Consider the following 16398-nt stretch of genomic DNA (forward strand, 5'->3'; position numbering starts at 1 on the left):
TTATTTTTCACAGTTTTAGAAACACGAACTGCTCTTTATTGTCAACGGAGCACTACAATTGTTAGGGATATACGTCTTCATGCTTGAGAAAAATGTAGCGTGGGTTGACGCTTATAATACAAGTTGTGCTTTATCTTTGTACTTATTTAGGAAAGTGGAGTAGAGGGTTAATATTCTTTCTATATCCCAACACCAAGCACATTGCCACAGAACCATATGGACATTCAGAGAACATCTGCGGAACAAAAAATCAGTGAAGGAATGGTTTGGGAGAGCAAGCTTAAGAACTGTTCTCTGGGTTCAACTTGCATAAAATTCTGAACTTACAACTATTCTAAGCCCTTTGATTTAATTCAGAAGCTGTATGAGAAGGGCTATGAAATACAACCTGATGCTGGGGCTCTATAAGTCCCATTCAGAGTCCTGAGGTCTTCAGCCACGATCACATCCACATTCTTTTAGGGGGCAGTCCCTTTTCATCATACTCCAACTCAAAATGTATCAAAGAGACTGTCTTCAAAATATTGCAGTAGTTTACATTTTGAGGGTCTTAGAACATTTTCTATTGTGAATAAGGAGTGGAATCATTTTAAATAGCTCAACAGCCACGATACTTGTTTCCTTTGGGAAATGATCACTGAAATGGTTTCCACGCACTGGTAAAACAGAAAGTAGTATAAACAGAAGACTGTCAGTATGAGGTTTGTGTTTTACTCTGGCCAGATAAGACTGAGCCTTAAACCACAGAGCAGTCTTTAGAAGAGCAAGTGAGCACACTGCTGCTCTCATCTATTAACAGACTACTAGGGCCAAGAACCACCTTCTTTCTTGGCCCTCTAGGGAGAATCTTCCTTTTAGGTGGAAGCAGAACAAATTAAAATAAGTGGCAATTAATTCTTTTGTGCAATAACAACCCAGACACCGTGCATTTGAGCATCAAATGTATGCAGCATCCAATGGTACACTTTTATATAACTGACGGAAAAGACTGGGCTTGAATAATTCTGAATATTCTAGAAAGAAAACTGAAGCTATATCTCTTTCTTAAAGTGGGTTAACATTCCTGTGCCTCCAAAACCTTTCCCTAAATGCCTCATGGTTGAAAATGTTATTTTGACTATTTTTATAAATCTTTAATACTATACAATTCACTTCCCACACATCTGGGGTTTCTGTATATTAAATAGCTTATATACCAATATCTCAGTGCTGATACGTCTTCTCCAAATTCTAACACAGGAAAACCACAATTATGAGGAAATCATAATAGCAATTTCCATCAAACATACAAATAAATAAAAATAGATAAATAGCCAGAAATGGCACAGGTATATATATTCCCTAATAAGAAGAAGAATCAGGCACTAAGAGACCTGATTCTTAAAAAAAGAAAGGAACTAAAAAAAAGAGAGAGAGAGAAGAAAGAAGGAAGGAAGGGAAAAGAACTACAACCTTCAGAACTTGGTAAACCCCGAGAAGTTTATGTTTAAATACCACGTAGACCATGGCTGACAGGGGAAAACCAGTTACACTTCTGATTCCCAGCTTGTTGGTGTGTATAGACAGCATCTCAGACAGAAGTGGTTCATGGGTAAACTCACTCTGAGGAAAGTTGGGTCTCAAGTCAGAGCCAACCATTACAAAGCACCTTTTGTCTAACGACACATTTAAACACTTGCAGAAATGACAGCGGTCAAATACACAAGCTCTTTAGTCTCTTGACAACAACAGATTGAATCTTCAAATAATCCCATTTGGGGGAACACAAATATTTTATGACAGCAGGTCACCACTTTAAATCTTGTCTTCTTCGGTCTTCAGATAGAACCATCAAAACATCCCAGGAAGTCTGACATGTCAGTGCACAAACTCCATTTCCCTGCTTTCTTTTCACATTAAAAATGTCATTGAAAATAAAAAATTAAAAAAAAACAGGACTTAATTTGGGATTTGGTCAATGGGGTCACTGCACTCAGCTCCACCTTGAAGTCAGAAATGGTTTTGCCTTTGTTCCCTGCAGTTCCTGAGCGATCCCTGGAGAGAATATCCGGTACTTCCCCTCCGTTGGGGCCTTAGAAGACAACACCTAAGCAGCAGTCCTTGCCTCCTACCACTAGTGTGTTTGTTTTTAGTAGCAGCACCAACAGTTACAGAAAAGCACTTCAAAACTGTGCTATTTCTAAAAATACTTTTCATTCTGTTCCAGAAGCCATAAGCAGAATGCTTATGGGAACAAAAAGCATTTCTAAGTTAACAACAGCATTTGAAAGTTTCTTTCTTTTTTTTGCCTTTTCTCTTCTTCTTCCTTTCTTTTTTAAAAGTAAAATTAAGGCTCAAATGTTCTCTCAAACTCTCATTGCTTATATATATTATATTAAGGCTTGTAAGTACGCCTGGTAAATTAAATTCATGAATTGAATACCCTGGATTGAATTAACACCTGCATTTGCTTTACGTAATCAGTAATCTCAAGATTTCTTCTCTTTCTCTGGAAACACAATTTAAATATCAACCTAATCTTTAAATCGCTGCTCCTTCTTGCTGACATTTGGAAACCGGTCATCCATGCAAAAAAGGCAAATATGGATATATTTATGTAAAAAGCAGCTTTTGGAAAATCTTAAGATGTGTAACTTAATGAATTGGGCAAAAAATTATACAAGCAGCAGGACAGTCAAGTCTCTGTGTCACTTTCTAGGGAAAACAATGCTGGTCTGCTGCCAAGGACACTTTCAATTTGAGAGGCCTGGTGACTTGCTTGCCAATATCAAAAGAGTCCTTGTATTTTCTTCATTAAAATCTCTGGAAGGATCTTGGGCTGCCGTAGTACATATAAGAGCATTTTAATTTAAGTTCTAGGTATGCTAAATTCCGCAGAAGGCACTATGAGAGTGTGAGGTATGCGTGGCCTGACCCGCCAGACCTCAGCGTGCTGAGAGGGGAAAGGGTCTTGGGTGTGCTCACGTCCGGCTCAGCTGGCAGTCCCTGGAGAATATGAAGCTTTCAAAGTGCTGGTCTTCAGCTTTTTCTTTGATGCGTTCTTCCTCTAAGGAATCTACAAGTCTGTCCCTTTGCTCAATCACTTGCATCATCTCGATGAATATTTCCTGCTCCTCGTTTAGATCATTCTCATCTTTCTGGCTCTCTAAAGACAAAAAGAAAAACAGCAGACCTCAGGTTAGATTTGGCCCAGGAGAGTTCTTGGCGTGGCTTTCTTGATTGTTATGAACGTGTTCTGCTCTTTAATTTCAATGGAGAAAACAAGGAAATGAATTTAACACCAAGGAATTGCCCTAAAACCACAGATTAGAAAGGCTGGTGCTTTGTGCTCCAGTCAATTCAGTTTTCATCTTGAGAATATACACGAACTAAAAGGGAGAAAAACCTTTGTGCAGGAAAGAAGCTAATGCTAGCCAAGCCCTCCCAAGGCCCCCGACCTCCGCCCTCCTACCCCACCCCCAAAGAAACCAATAAAACAATGAAAGGGCTGTTTTGCATAAACATATATGAGTCACAGCAAGGAAATCTGTGATAAAAGTTTCTGTGTAAACAACCTGCAACAGTGGTTACTTTTTCAATGAGGGCCCTTTGTTCATTTGTAGTTAATAAGTGGAAACCACGCGGAAGTAAACTGAGGCTATGATTGTCCAGTAGGGTATCCAGGCCGTATCCAGACCGTAACTATGCTTTGCTTTCCTGGGTACTTCTCCCTAGTTGGCCTTAGGCATCCAACTGTCTGGGGGAAATGGGATTGGTATAAAAGGAGGGAAAAGAGTCAGAAACAGGAAATGGCGAGTTTTTGACACTCAAGGTGGGATTTTAAAGCCAGATTTAAACCATGGAAACCAGATTTTTTTTTTTTAAAAGCCAGATTATTGCTTTGGGAGAGAGCTTCCTAAATTCCTTGAGTCCCCCTCATTTAACAAACCAAGGACCAGGCAGTGAACCAGATGACAAAGGAGAGAAGGCGCCACTGTCTGTCATCGGCATGAGCTCTGAGGCTGGGGTCAGGAGGAAGAAAGTAGATACCATGGAAGTGAAGTAAAAGGAGCACCAACCAATCGCTTTGCTGCTCAAGCGTTGCGGGGGAGGGGGGAGAGGTAGGAGAGGCAGATGGTGAGAGCCTGTGCTTCAGTCTGTCCATTTCTTCTCCCCACCCTCCCCAAAAGGGCCCCCGATTGCCTTTGGGTCAGCTCCAATCCATGGTAACCCCACATATGTCAAAGCAGAATTGTGCTCCATAGAGTTTTCACTGGCTGGTGTTTTTGGAAGTAGATTGCTAGGACTTTCTTCCAAGGCACCTCTGGATGGACTCGAACTTCCAACTTTTCGGTTAGTAGCTGAACACGTTAACCATTTGTGCCACCCAGGGACTCCCCAAAAGGGGCAGGAAACGTATTTGATCATTTGACAGGAACACTGGGGCTAAAGTGCTCTTGCTCTGTCCCTTGTTTAGAACTCCAGAAAGAAGCTACCTCTAGGGCTGCCCCTGTGTATAAACACAGTGGCAGCACCTCATGTTGGGCAGAGAGGAAGGGCCTGAGTGTGGCTTCCCAAATCATGATCTCTGTGTGGCGTGGATGGAGCCTAGAAGTGCCCACTTGTCCCAAATGGGGGCTGCCAAAGTCAGCCGGCCAGTGGGCTCCCCCAGGATGATGAGTGAGGTGACCCCACAGTAGAGTCTGGATGGAGGGCTGTCTGGCCAAGCTCAATGGAGGATGCGTAAGGTGAGGCCAAGTGAGCCAGGGAATGACACCAAGCTCCAAGCAAGTCAAGAGAATGAATAGGCCATGAATTACCCAGCCATATACCTTAGCTGCAGATGTCAGCAGAGAGAGGGACAACCTGATGGAGGGAAGACAGCTGAGTGGGAACTCAGAGAGTCAGAACATACCACTCAGATTCCTAACACCACAAGGTTACACAAATCTGCCTCTTCCCATTACCAGGAAATCACTTTAGGGAGAAAAGCAGAAGGAAGGGGCAGCCATCTGCGAGACTGAACATTTTTATCCCAAGGAGACTAAGCATTTCCTATAGGGGTTATTTAAATTATTGCATCAGACTAAGTTTACCAGAGGGATAAATAAAGTTCTTTCTTTCTTTCTTTTTTTTCCTTCCTTTGCTAACAAGTGGGTGGAAACTTATGTACAAAATGAACTCTGGTACAGGAAAAATGAAGACGCTACATTTTCTCTGTGCATCTGAGAAGAGTGAGAAAATTTATGACCTGCAATCCTTAGTAAAAATAACTTAAAAAAAAAAAAAAATCAAAGGTAGCCAAGGGATTCTTTGGTGGTAATTATTTCACCATCCTGCAAAATAGCAAATTAAGATATTTATCAGATGTATAAATTAGGTATTAGTTATACACTATGGTTTGTGAAATTAGGTATATTCCAGTATTGGCACTCCTTATTTGGTAAACAACACTGATAAGTTAAAAAAAAAAAATTCTTCTCTCAGTTTGGGCTGGTCATAGATGGATCCATCTGAGCTCTTTCTAACAAATAAAAGATCATGCATATTTTTATCACTTTTATCTGTCATATGCATTGTGACACTATTAGATTTTATTAGAAATAGAATTTTACAATACTGTAAAAAACAGTCTGTAATAGTGTAATTTGTAAAGAACACCTACTTTGAGCATTACGCTCTTTTAAGAACTGTCTATATGGGATCAAATTGACAACAGCAACTCGAAAGATTTGATATGAACCTTAGGAGGCAGTGAGTTTATGTTAAAGCGGGAGGAACAACTCAGAAAAGCAGGGTGAGAATGGTTGCACAACTTGAAGAATGTAATTAATGTCACTGAATCTTACATGTAGAAATTGTTGAATTGGCTTATGATCTTCTGTGTATATTCTCAACAACAACTAAAAAAAAACAAAAAAATAAATTAGTATAAAAAAAGATAAACAGTCTACAAATTATTACTACATGAGAAAGAACAGGAGACTGAGTCAGTAATCTGTTCTTAAATCTTATCTCTTCCATTTACCTTGAGCATGTTATTTAAGTTCCCCAGGACTCAGTTTTGTAATCCATAAAATGGGGAAAAATTATTGTTGTTGTGTACCATCAAGTCAATTATGACTCATAGCGACCCTACATCATAGAGTAGAATTGCCCCAGATGGTTTTCTAGGCTGTAATCTCTACCCAACCAGGTCACCAGGTCTTTTCTCCTGCAGAGCCACTGGTGGGTTGGAGCTGCTGGTCAGAAGCCGAGCACTTAACCACTGCCCCATTAGGGCTCCTTTAGGTACTATGTGTTAGGTAACCTCAAAAGGTAGGTGCATGGAAGCAACCAAGGTGCCCATCAATGGATGAATGGATAAATACATTATGGTATATTCACACAATGGAATACTAAGCAGAGATTAAGAACAACAATGAATCTGTGAAACATTTCATAACATGGAGGAATCTGGAAGGCATTATGCTGAGTGAAATTAGTCAATTGCAAAAGGAGAAATATTGTATGAGACCACTATTATAAGAACTCTAGATAAAGTTTAAACACAGAAGAAAATATTCTTTGATGGTTACAAGAGTGGGGAGGGAGAGAAAGGGGTGTTTAGACAGTAGATATAAATTTTTTTAGGTGAAGGGAAGGGCAACAGACAACACAGGGATAGTCAGTACAATCGGACTAAAGCAGAAGCAAAGAAGTTTTCTGAATACAACTGAACTCTTCGAAGGCCAGAGTAGCAGGGACGGGTGTCTGGGAACCATGGTTTCAGAGGACATCTAGGTCAATTGGCATAACAAAATGTATTAAGACAACGTTCCGCATCCCTCTTTGGTGAGAGGCGTCTGGTGTCTTAAATGCTAGCAAGCGGCCATCTAAGATGCATAAATTGGTCTCCAAATACCTGGAGCAAAGGAGAATGAAGAACGCCAAAGACGTATGGGTAAACATGAGTCCGAGAGACAGAAAAGGCCACACAAACCAGAGACCCCATCTGCCTGAGACCAGAAGAACTAGATGGTGCCTGGCTACCACCGATCACTGCCCTGGCAGAGAATACAACAGAGAATCCCTGATAGAGCAGGGGAACAGTGGGATGCAGCTCTTAAATTTTCATAAAAAGATCAGGCTTAACGGTCTGACTGAGACCAGAGGGACAGTGACGGCCATGGTCCCTGGACCCTTTGATAGCCCAAGACCAGAACCATTCCCAAAGCCAAATCTACAGATAGGGATTGGCCTGAACTATAAGATAGACAAAGATGCTGGTGAAGAGCGAACTTCGTCGCTCAAGTAAACACTTGAGACTATGTGCACAACTCCTGTGTGGTGGCGAGGTGAGAAGGAAGAGGGTGACAGGAGCTGGTTGAATGGACACAGGGAATACAGGGTGGAGAGGAGGAGTGTGCTGTCTCATTAGGGGAACGGCAGCTAGGAGTACACAGGAAGGTGTGTATAACATTTTGTATGAGAGACTGGCTTGATTTGTAAACTTTCACCTAAAGCACCATTAAAAAACAAACAAACAAACAAAAAACCCTCTTCCAGACCTATTTCCAGTCCAAGGACACTGGCTAGCTCTGAAATTCAGACACTTTCTTCCATAGTGTCTTCCTTCATTCCCACTGGGCACAGAGAATTCGGAAGGACCCCATTCCAAGTTACTAGTCACCCTTCTTGTTTTCCTGAATCCCGAATCTTCTGAAGATGTTTGATGTCCCAAAGACCTTCAGAAAGCCTGTGTTGTACTGTAATATTTTACAAACAAGGAAAGAAAAATCCTGAATATTGTATTTTATATCTCAGCTGAAATAGTCCATGTCAAAGAAACTACGTATGCCATAAAGCACCAAAACCAAACCCATTGCATTGAACCGATTTCAACTCACAGCAACTCTATAGGACAGAGTAGAACTGCTCCATATGGTTTCTAAGGAGCGGCTGGTGGATTTGAACTGCTGACCTTTAGGTTAGCAGCCAAGCTCTTAACCACTGTGCTACTAGGCCTCCACATAAACATATATATATGAAATCTTCAACACACATTTCTTTAAGGAGTATATTTACCTTGAACGTTTAGCCAATAATAGATAAATGAAGCTATTATTATAAGGTCAAAAAAAAAAAAAAAAAAAAAGCTGCGTGTAACTTTTAGGTCCATGAGGTATAAAGAAATATTTTAACTTGTTCTTTTAGACCTAGGTCTAAATGTCAGAAAGCCATGGATGGATCTGGCCCCACAAATACAGGGCACAAAACAGAGTAAATATGCCCAGTTTTCTAGAGGCAATGAATGCTTAAATTAGGATGTCATGTCAGTTGAATTTATTTCAACTCTCCCTCCTCCAGGGTAGAATCATTTTATCCTGAGTGATACCCTGGCCCAGCCCCTGCTGGGAAGGAATATTCCTTTGACCATTTCTAGCAAGGCTGTCTTCCTGCCTGTTCCCAAAGCACCTCTGTTGTGGCCCTCCTCACACCATACTACAATTACTTATCTGGTATTGGTATCCATGGGAGACCACAAACTCCTGGAGGGCATGGGTTGCTCTTCACCATAAGCCAGGCACATACTAAGTGCTCAGTAGGTGTCTGTTAAATGAATGGATGAATGAGTGAATGCATAAGTGAGTGAACAAATTATTTTTTTCCAGCCAGATGTTGGTAGGTGGGATGGAGCAAAATGCTGCTCTCATAGCCCAAGTGAATGATGCTAAATGGGGACTTGCTGTGTCAATGGTGAGTGAGCAGAAGGAAGGCTCTGCACTTACCTCTACCCTCAGTGGTTGTACAAGGCAGAAAGAGCACTCTGGGATTTGCAGAGTGCTCTGCTTGAGTTTCTTTCTCTGGGAAACATGCCTTCAACATGGGCCCCAAACATATCACCATACTCACCCTCCTTGAGCATTTTCTCTCTTAATTTCTGCTCCAGTCTGCTTTGGTGATCTTCTAATTCTAGTTCGTGGGCCCTGGGTATGAGAAAAAGTTCACACTTTTTAAATACTAGAGGTATGTGTAGAAACATTGAATAATAAGCTCATTGATAGTAGCTACTGCATTTTTTTTTTTTTTCCTTGTAAAAACTGGGGCCTGGGTATTTCTCTAAACTGAAAGGTTTGCTGGTGCTGGGGCTACCAAAGATGCCTAGGAGGATTGCTGGGATATGCTGAACCCAAGAGATGACGAGGAGTGGCTGAGGTGGCTGTGATGTGATCTCAGTAAGCTTTAGGAAAGTCACGCGGGCCACCCTTTGGTAGAGCTGGAGGTAGAAAGGACAGTGAAGAAACAGCTACAATGGTCCAGGAGAGAAGCAATGACTATCTGAAACTCTTCTCTCTTTCAGGGATAACATAACTTCAAGTGTCATGTCTGACAACTCCCAAATTTCTGATTGTGATGACAAGAGAAGCAAGAGGGAAGAGGAATAAGAGATTTTGTACAGGTAGAGTACAGGTGGTGAGAAACCTTCAGGCCACAAGGCAGTTCTGGTACCTGTGAAAGGAGAGGAAAGGTGAATTGGGCAGGAGGAGCCTCAGACTGCAGTGCAGTCCTGAGGAAGTGGCTGCACAGGTGGTTGTCCCGGTGGACAACAATGTTTGCAGGAGATGTTGAAAGAAGAGACAATGATGCTTTGGAGTAGTCAAGCTTGAGACCTGGGAACTCACTGTCTCCACTGATAGGAATAGCAAAGTCAAGAAGTGAAGATGGTCCTCAGTGAAGGTCAGTTTGGGATTTCCTGCATTAGTAATGCTTGGGGTAACCAAAACCAAACCTATTGCCATAGAGTTGATTCTGACTCATAGTGACCCCACAGGACTGAGTAGAACTGCTCCATAGGGTTTCTCCAAGGAGGAACTGGTAGATTCAAGCTGCCGAAATTTTGGTTAATAGCTGAGCTAATCACAAATGGGTAGATCCCATTTACATCACAGAGTATAAGTAGGCATGCCATGGTCATGCATACTTGTGTAGTAATATGGAAGTTCCCAAAACATTTGGGAATGTAGCTCTGGAGTTCTTGGGAGAAATGAGGACCACAAATGGACGTGGGAGCTGTCGGAGGGGACAGTTGAAGTCATGTTTTCACTAAAATGGAGACCATAGAGAAAGAAGAGATTTAGACAGAACCTTGGAAATGCCTATATTTACAAGTCCAACAAAAGAGGTGGAGCCAGGGAAAAAAGCAATCAAAAGGTTGAAAGTAAAATCCAAGGAATGCAGCATTGCAGAAACCCAAAGAGGAAAATTTTGAGAGAGAAAAAAGAGGTCAAGGGCGTTCACTGAGGCAGAGACATCAGAGAGGGTAAGGACTGAAAATAAGTCCCTGAGTTTGACTTGGTGGTGCCCTTCCCTTCCAGTCCCTACCTGCAGTTGCATCTGTGTTTTCTATGAGAGTTGGGGTCGCTTTGTTATGTCCTATTGTCATTATTTTCACTACTTCTGCTGCTACTTGGGCCAACGTCCCTATCTTGTTCAATATTCTGCGTTTTGTTGTTGACAACGAACTTCCCTTTGCCCACTATGGCAGCCAATGGAGGTGTTCCTTTAAGAGAGAACTTTCTGACAGAATTGTGCTTGGCTGACTGCTGCTGTGGAATCCACCTCAGTGTTCACACAGAGGCCATGCTCTCCTCGGTTTGCTCCCAGCCAATAATGGGACACAGCAGAGGTATCAGAGCCAGGCCACGGGACATCAGACTCCTCTGATAGGCAAACTTTGTTCTGATGCGCCCCATCAACGTGGTTAAGACTTTCTCAGGGCTGCACTGCGGTCTGAGGCTCCTCCTGCCCAATTTGCCTTCCATCCCTCTTCCCTCTCACAAGTATCAGAACTGCAGTGTAGTCTGAAGGTTTCACTCTTATTCCTACTCCCTTTCTCCTTCACAGGAATTTCTCCCAATAAATCTCTTGTATTTCTAATTATGTCTTGGTGTCTGCGTCCCAAAGGACCTATATTGATACACCCATCCAAGATATTGCACCTTGCTCATCCAGGTCTTTCTCCAAACCAAAACCTATCCTTTAACAGAACCTCTACCTGCCTTTGTCTAGCTCACATGCCTGAGTTCTCCTATTTGGCTTCCTTTGGAGGAGATGGGTCCCCTGACAGTGTACTAATAGGGACAGTCGCAGTCACTGCACAGCGTCAGCAGCCACTGCTGCCTCCCTGACTCTCTCGAGGAGGCACTATGCACTGATGCCCCTTGTACAAACCTCCAAGCTTTGTTATTGCACTACGTATTGGGATCCAGTCTCCCTCTAAGCCCCTCTACCTCTGTCTATCTCTGCTGTGGCCCGTCATTGGCTCAGAGCAGACTAGGGAGAACACGGCCTCTGCGTGAACATGGAGGCAGATTTCAACAGTTCTTAGAGAATAGAGGCCGTGACCTTATTCATCTTTAGTTCCATGCTACCCAGCAAAGGGCCTGGCACACAGAATGTTTGGATACATTTTTGTCAAATGAACTTTAAATTTCGGACCTGACCCAAATGCAGACACTAGAGTTGTGTAAAAAGGGCTTTGCCATCAGATAGACATAGACAAATTAGTTAGTTGGTCTGAGTCTCAGTATATTCACCAACTTGAGAAAAAAAAAATTATCACAGATGAACACTTATTTCCTATTCCTGATGTTCCCTTCCACACTGATGGAGCTCGATTAGTGTAACTCCTGGCCTTTCCCCCAGCCCCAAACTTTACTGACTTCTACCCCAGGAGAGATAAATTTGGGAAGAACAGAAGCTCAGCTCCCTCCTCCCTTTTTCCTCCCAAAATCAAACTGCCTACAGAAAACATGTGTTCTTTTTTTTTTCCATTTTTTAAAAAATAATTTTTATTGTGCTTTAAGTGAAAGCTTACAAATCAAGTCAGTCTTTCACATATAAACTTAAATACACCTTACTACATACTCCCACTTAAAAAAACAAACAAACAAACCCAGTGCTGTTGAGTCGATTCCAACTCATAGTGACCCTATAGGATAGAGTAAAACTGCCCCATAGAGTTTCCAAGGAGAGCCTGGCGGATTTGAACTGCCGACCCTTTGGTTAGCAGCCGTAGCACTTAACCACTACGCCTCTCCCCCTGATAAGTCATCCCACTCCCCCCTTCCAGTCTCTCCTTTTGTGACTGTTTTGCCAGTTTCTAACCCTCTCTACTCTCCCATCTACCCTCCAGATAGGAGATGCCAACATAGTCTCAAGTGTCCAACTGATGCAAGTAGCTCACTCCTCATCAGCATCTCTCTCCAACCCATTGTCCAGTCCAATCCACATCTGCTGAGTTGTCTTCGGGAATGGTTCCTGTCCTGGGCCAACAGAAGGTTTGGGGGCCATGACCGCCGGGGTTCTTCTGGTCTTAGTCAGACCATTAAGTCTTGTCTTTTAATGAGAATTTGGGGTCCGCATCCCACTGTTCTCCTGCTCCCTCAGGGGTTCTCTGTTGTGCTCCCTGTCAGGGCAGTCATTGGATGCGGCCGGGGTTTGTTTTTTATCCCACTGCTCTCCTGCTCCCTCAGGGGTTCTCTGTTGTGCTCCCTGTCAGGGCAGTCATTGGTTGTGGCCGGGCACCATCTAGCTCTTCTGGTCTCAGGATGATGTAGTCTCTAGTTCATGTGGCCCTTTCTGTCTCTTGGGCTCATAATTACCTTGTGACCTTGGTGTTCTTCATTCTCCTTTGATCCAGGTGGGTTGAGACCAATTGATGCATCTTAGATGGCCACTTGTTAGCGTTTAAGGCCCCAGACGCCACTCTTCAAAGTGGGATGCAGAATGTTTTCTTAATAGAATTTATTTTGCCAATTGACTTAGATGTCCCCTGAAGCCATAGTCCCTAAACCCCTGCCCTTGCTCCGCTGACCTTCGAAGTATTCAGTTTATTCAGGAAACTTCTTTGCTTTTGGTCCAGTCCAATTGAGCTGACCTCCCCTGTATTGAGTGTTGTCCTTCCCTTCACATAAAGTAGTTCTTATCTACTATCCAATCAGTAAATAACCCTCTCCCACCCTCCCTCCCTCCCCCCTCTCGTAACCACAAAAGAATGTGTTCTTCTCAGTTTAAACTATTTCTCAAGATCTTATAATAGTGGTCTTATACAATATTTGTCCTTTTGCCTCTGACTAATTTCACTCAGCATAATGCCTTCCAGGTTCCTCCATGTTATGAAATGTTTCACAGATTCATCATCGTTCTTTATCGATGCATAGTATTCCATTGTGTGAATATGCCATAATTTATTTATCCATTCATCTGTTGATGGACACCTTGGTTGCTTCCTGCTTTTTGCTATTGTAAACAAGGCTGCAATAAACATGGGTGTGCATATATCTGTTTGTGTAAAGGCTCTTATTTCTCTAGGATATATTCCAAGGAGTGGGATTTCTGGGTAGTATGGTAGTTCTATTTCTAGCTTTTTAAAGAAATGCCAGATCGATTTCCAAAGTGGTTGTACCATTTTACATTCTCACCAGCAGTGTATAAGTGTTCCAATCTCTCCACAGCTTCTCCAACATTTATTATTTTGTGTTTTTTGGATTAATGCCAGCCTTGTTGGAGTAAAATGGAATCTCATCGTAGTTTTAATTTGCATTTCTCTAATGGCTAATGATCGAGAGCATTTTCTCATGTATCTGTTAGCCGCCTGAATATCTTCTTTAGTGAAGTGTGAAAACATGTGTTCTTAATTTCACTGGCATTAACATAGGTCTAGGGCAAGGTTTCTCAACATTGACACTATGGGCATTTTGGGCTGAATAATTCTTTGTTTGGAGGTGGAGGTCTGCACTGTAGAATATTTAGTAATATCCTTGGCCTCTACTCACCAAATGCCAGTAGCACCCCTCCCCAGTCATGAAAACCAAATATCCTATTCCCTGGGTGGCAAAACTGCCCCCAGTTGAGACCATTGGTCTAGGGCCAAGGCCCTGCATCTAAGGAGGAAAGCTTTAGTGAGTACGCTGTCTTTTGTGACTAGGTAGATAAGTCTGTCTAAATCTGGGGTTTGGTTAGTATAGTGGGTTGAATGGTGACCCCCAAAAAGATATGTCCATATCCTGACTCTCAGAACCTATGGATGTGACCTTATCTGGAAAAAGCGTCTTTGAAGATGTAGCTAAGGACCTTGAGAGGAGACCATCCTGGATTTACCTGGTGGGCTCTAAATTCAGTAACAAGTGTCCTTACAGAAGACAGAAGAGGAGAAGACAGACACGGAGAAGAAGGCGATGTAAAGACGGAGGCAGCCACAAGCCAAGAAATGCTTGGGACCACTGGAAGCTGGAAGAGGCAAGGAAGCATTCTCCCTTAGAGCCTTTGGAGGGAGCATGGCCCTGCTAACACAATGATTTCAGACTCTGCCCTCTAGAACTGTGAGGGAATAAATTCCTGTTGTTGTAAGCCACCCAGCTTGTAGTCATTTGTTACAGCAGCTTCGGAAACTAGTACAGTTAGCAAGCCCGCTTGGGCTCTCACACTTAGCCAAGCTAGCCACTATCAGTAAAAAAGGTGATATCTTGATGTTCCTTCTATTGACTCAGTTGTCTTATTTCTCACCTGGTTCAGAACACTGGCCGGGAAGAGGGTGGTATTTATTAGACCCTTTTGAAGACCCCCCAAAACTCCCTCTTAGTGCTGGGATAAAAATGAAATGAGGCCACATAAACGAAAGCACCCACTTGGCTGGTTTATAATAAATGTTAGTTCCTTTCCCTCCAGATTGGCAGAATATATATTGACCTTCAACATTTTCAAGTGTGGTGAGATCCATTTGTACTTTCCAATCTGCGTATCAGGCTTCAACCATGTATTTAGAGGGGACAGACAGACAGATCTCAGTGCTTCAGTCCGTTAAAGGCACAAGGGAGTGACCAGGCTGATCTCTTCACAAGAGCCACATTCAGATACATCCTTCCCCATCGCAGGTGTGTGACTGCTCTTTTAACATGGGCCTGGGGGATAGGTATACATGACATACCTTCTCCAAATGCCTGATAGCTCCAGACCCATTACCTGAAATCTATTTTAGCCGAAGGACTCCACAGAGAGAACAGACAACTGGAGATTCTCTGCACTAATGCCAGCATTATATGCAAGACATAAAATATCAATTTGCCTCAATCACCATTTTGTATGCACGAGGCGAAAAAGTCCCGGGACTTCAACCTGGAAGGGTGAGCTGCCCACTCCCGCCCTTTTGCTTTTAGGACTCGCTGTTATCTGTGTTGCCTTACTTACATGATCAGTAGCTCCGACTCATATCGCATTAATTTATTCTTCTCCAGGGCCAGCTTTAACCATTCCTGCAAAAGCTGTGCTTCATCCTGTGTGCCTGAATCTGCTTAAGAAATCAACAGCAAATGGGTTAGATTGGCATTTCCCTCCCTATGATCAAACTGCTTAGCAGCCATGTTTGTAGCAAGAGGGCTCAGCAGGCAGCAACTCTCTGACGCCCTGTTGATGTCTCCTGGTCATGGGCACGGCAATAAAACCCACCCGTGTGCTCTCTGTGGCAGGATCCTTTTAGACATTTAGGGTATCAATACTCCAGCTCCAAGGGTCAAAATCTTGATAGTGTCCTGCCACAAATGACCCTTTTCCTGCTTACTAGTCTGTCTCCCATAAAACTTTTGTGTTTATGCAGCATATCCTCTGCCAAAGAAAACCCTAGCTACTGATTACTGTCCCTTTCTCCTCCTTCTCCTTCCCTGAAACAAATGCCAGCTGAGTGCCCAGGTGGCGTGTGACTCTCTTTGTGAGGCAAGAAAGCTCACACCAGTATTTTGTCATAGAGTAGTGGTGTTTGGCATTTTAATTTTTGCCCAAAGAAATGCCCAATGATTAAGAAAAAAAGTTAATACCTTTAAGTCCCATGGGGAGGAAAAAAAAAAAGCCCAAATAATTTACCAGTGAGTCAATTCCAACTCATGGCAACCCCAGGTGTGTACAGTAGATTTGCATTCCATAGGGTTTTCAATGCTGTGGCCTTTTGAAAGCAGGTCATCAGGCCTTTCTTCTGACGTGCCTCTAGGTGGGTGTGAGCTGCCAACCTTTCAGTTAGTAGTCAAGCACTTAAAATTTTCACTACTCAGGGACTCCTAAGACTCAGATTATGAACTCTATTAAACAGAGCAATAACCATGAGAATATTGGTACTGCTTTGTAGATACTAAATATTAGATGCTAAATGTTTGGATACTAAAATGTTAAAACCTGGGCATATTTAAGAAGTAGCAACATGGAGGTAGCTTTCTAATATTTTACTCTGCAACGAGAACCAAGGCCATATTGTAAAGTGTATGGCCATTCAAGAAGGATTTATACTGGAGGGCCTGTAGACAGAGGAGAAACAACACAGACACAAGATCTGTGTGACCTTGGCCAAGTCGTTTCACCTCTCTGAGCCTCTGCTTCTTCATCTGTTAA

The 16398-nt window shown here is 42.7% G+C and overlaps 1 protein-coding gene across 8 annotated transcripts in view; it reads right to left on the bottom strand.

Annotated features, from left to right (window-relative positions):
* MICAL2 (microtubule associated monooxygenase, calponin and LIM domain containing 2) overlaps positions 1-16398 on the bottom strand; it is a 250105-nt gene continuing 233707 nt past the window's right edge. For 4 of the 8 annotated variants that reach the window (XM_023550839.2, XM_010592231.3, XM_023550838.2 and 1 more), the window contains 3 exons: positions 15211-15313; positions 8875-8948; positions 1-3145 (listed from right to left, as the gene is read on the bottom strand). In XM_023550839.2, coding sequence (XP_023406607.2) covers positions 2961-3145; positions 8875-8948; positions 15211-15313 — 362 coding nt within the window. In that variant the 3' untranslated portion in view covers positions 1-2960. Of the gene's footprint in view, positions 3146-5828; positions 5883-7214; positions 7728-8874; positions 8949-15210; positions 15314-16398 lie in introns of those variants that run through there. The other 4 variants (XM_023550840.2, XM_064288425.1, XM_023550841.2 and 1 more) reach the window with 3 other exon arrangements.

The sequence above is a fragment of the Loxodonta africana genome, chromosome 7 (genome assembly GCF_030014295.1).
Source record: "Loxodonta africana isolate mLoxAfr1 chromosome 7, mLoxAfr1.hap2, whole genome shotgun sequence".
Lineage (NCBI taxonomy): Eukaryota > Metazoa > Chordata > Mammalia > Proboscidea > Elephantidae > Loxodonta > Loxodonta africana.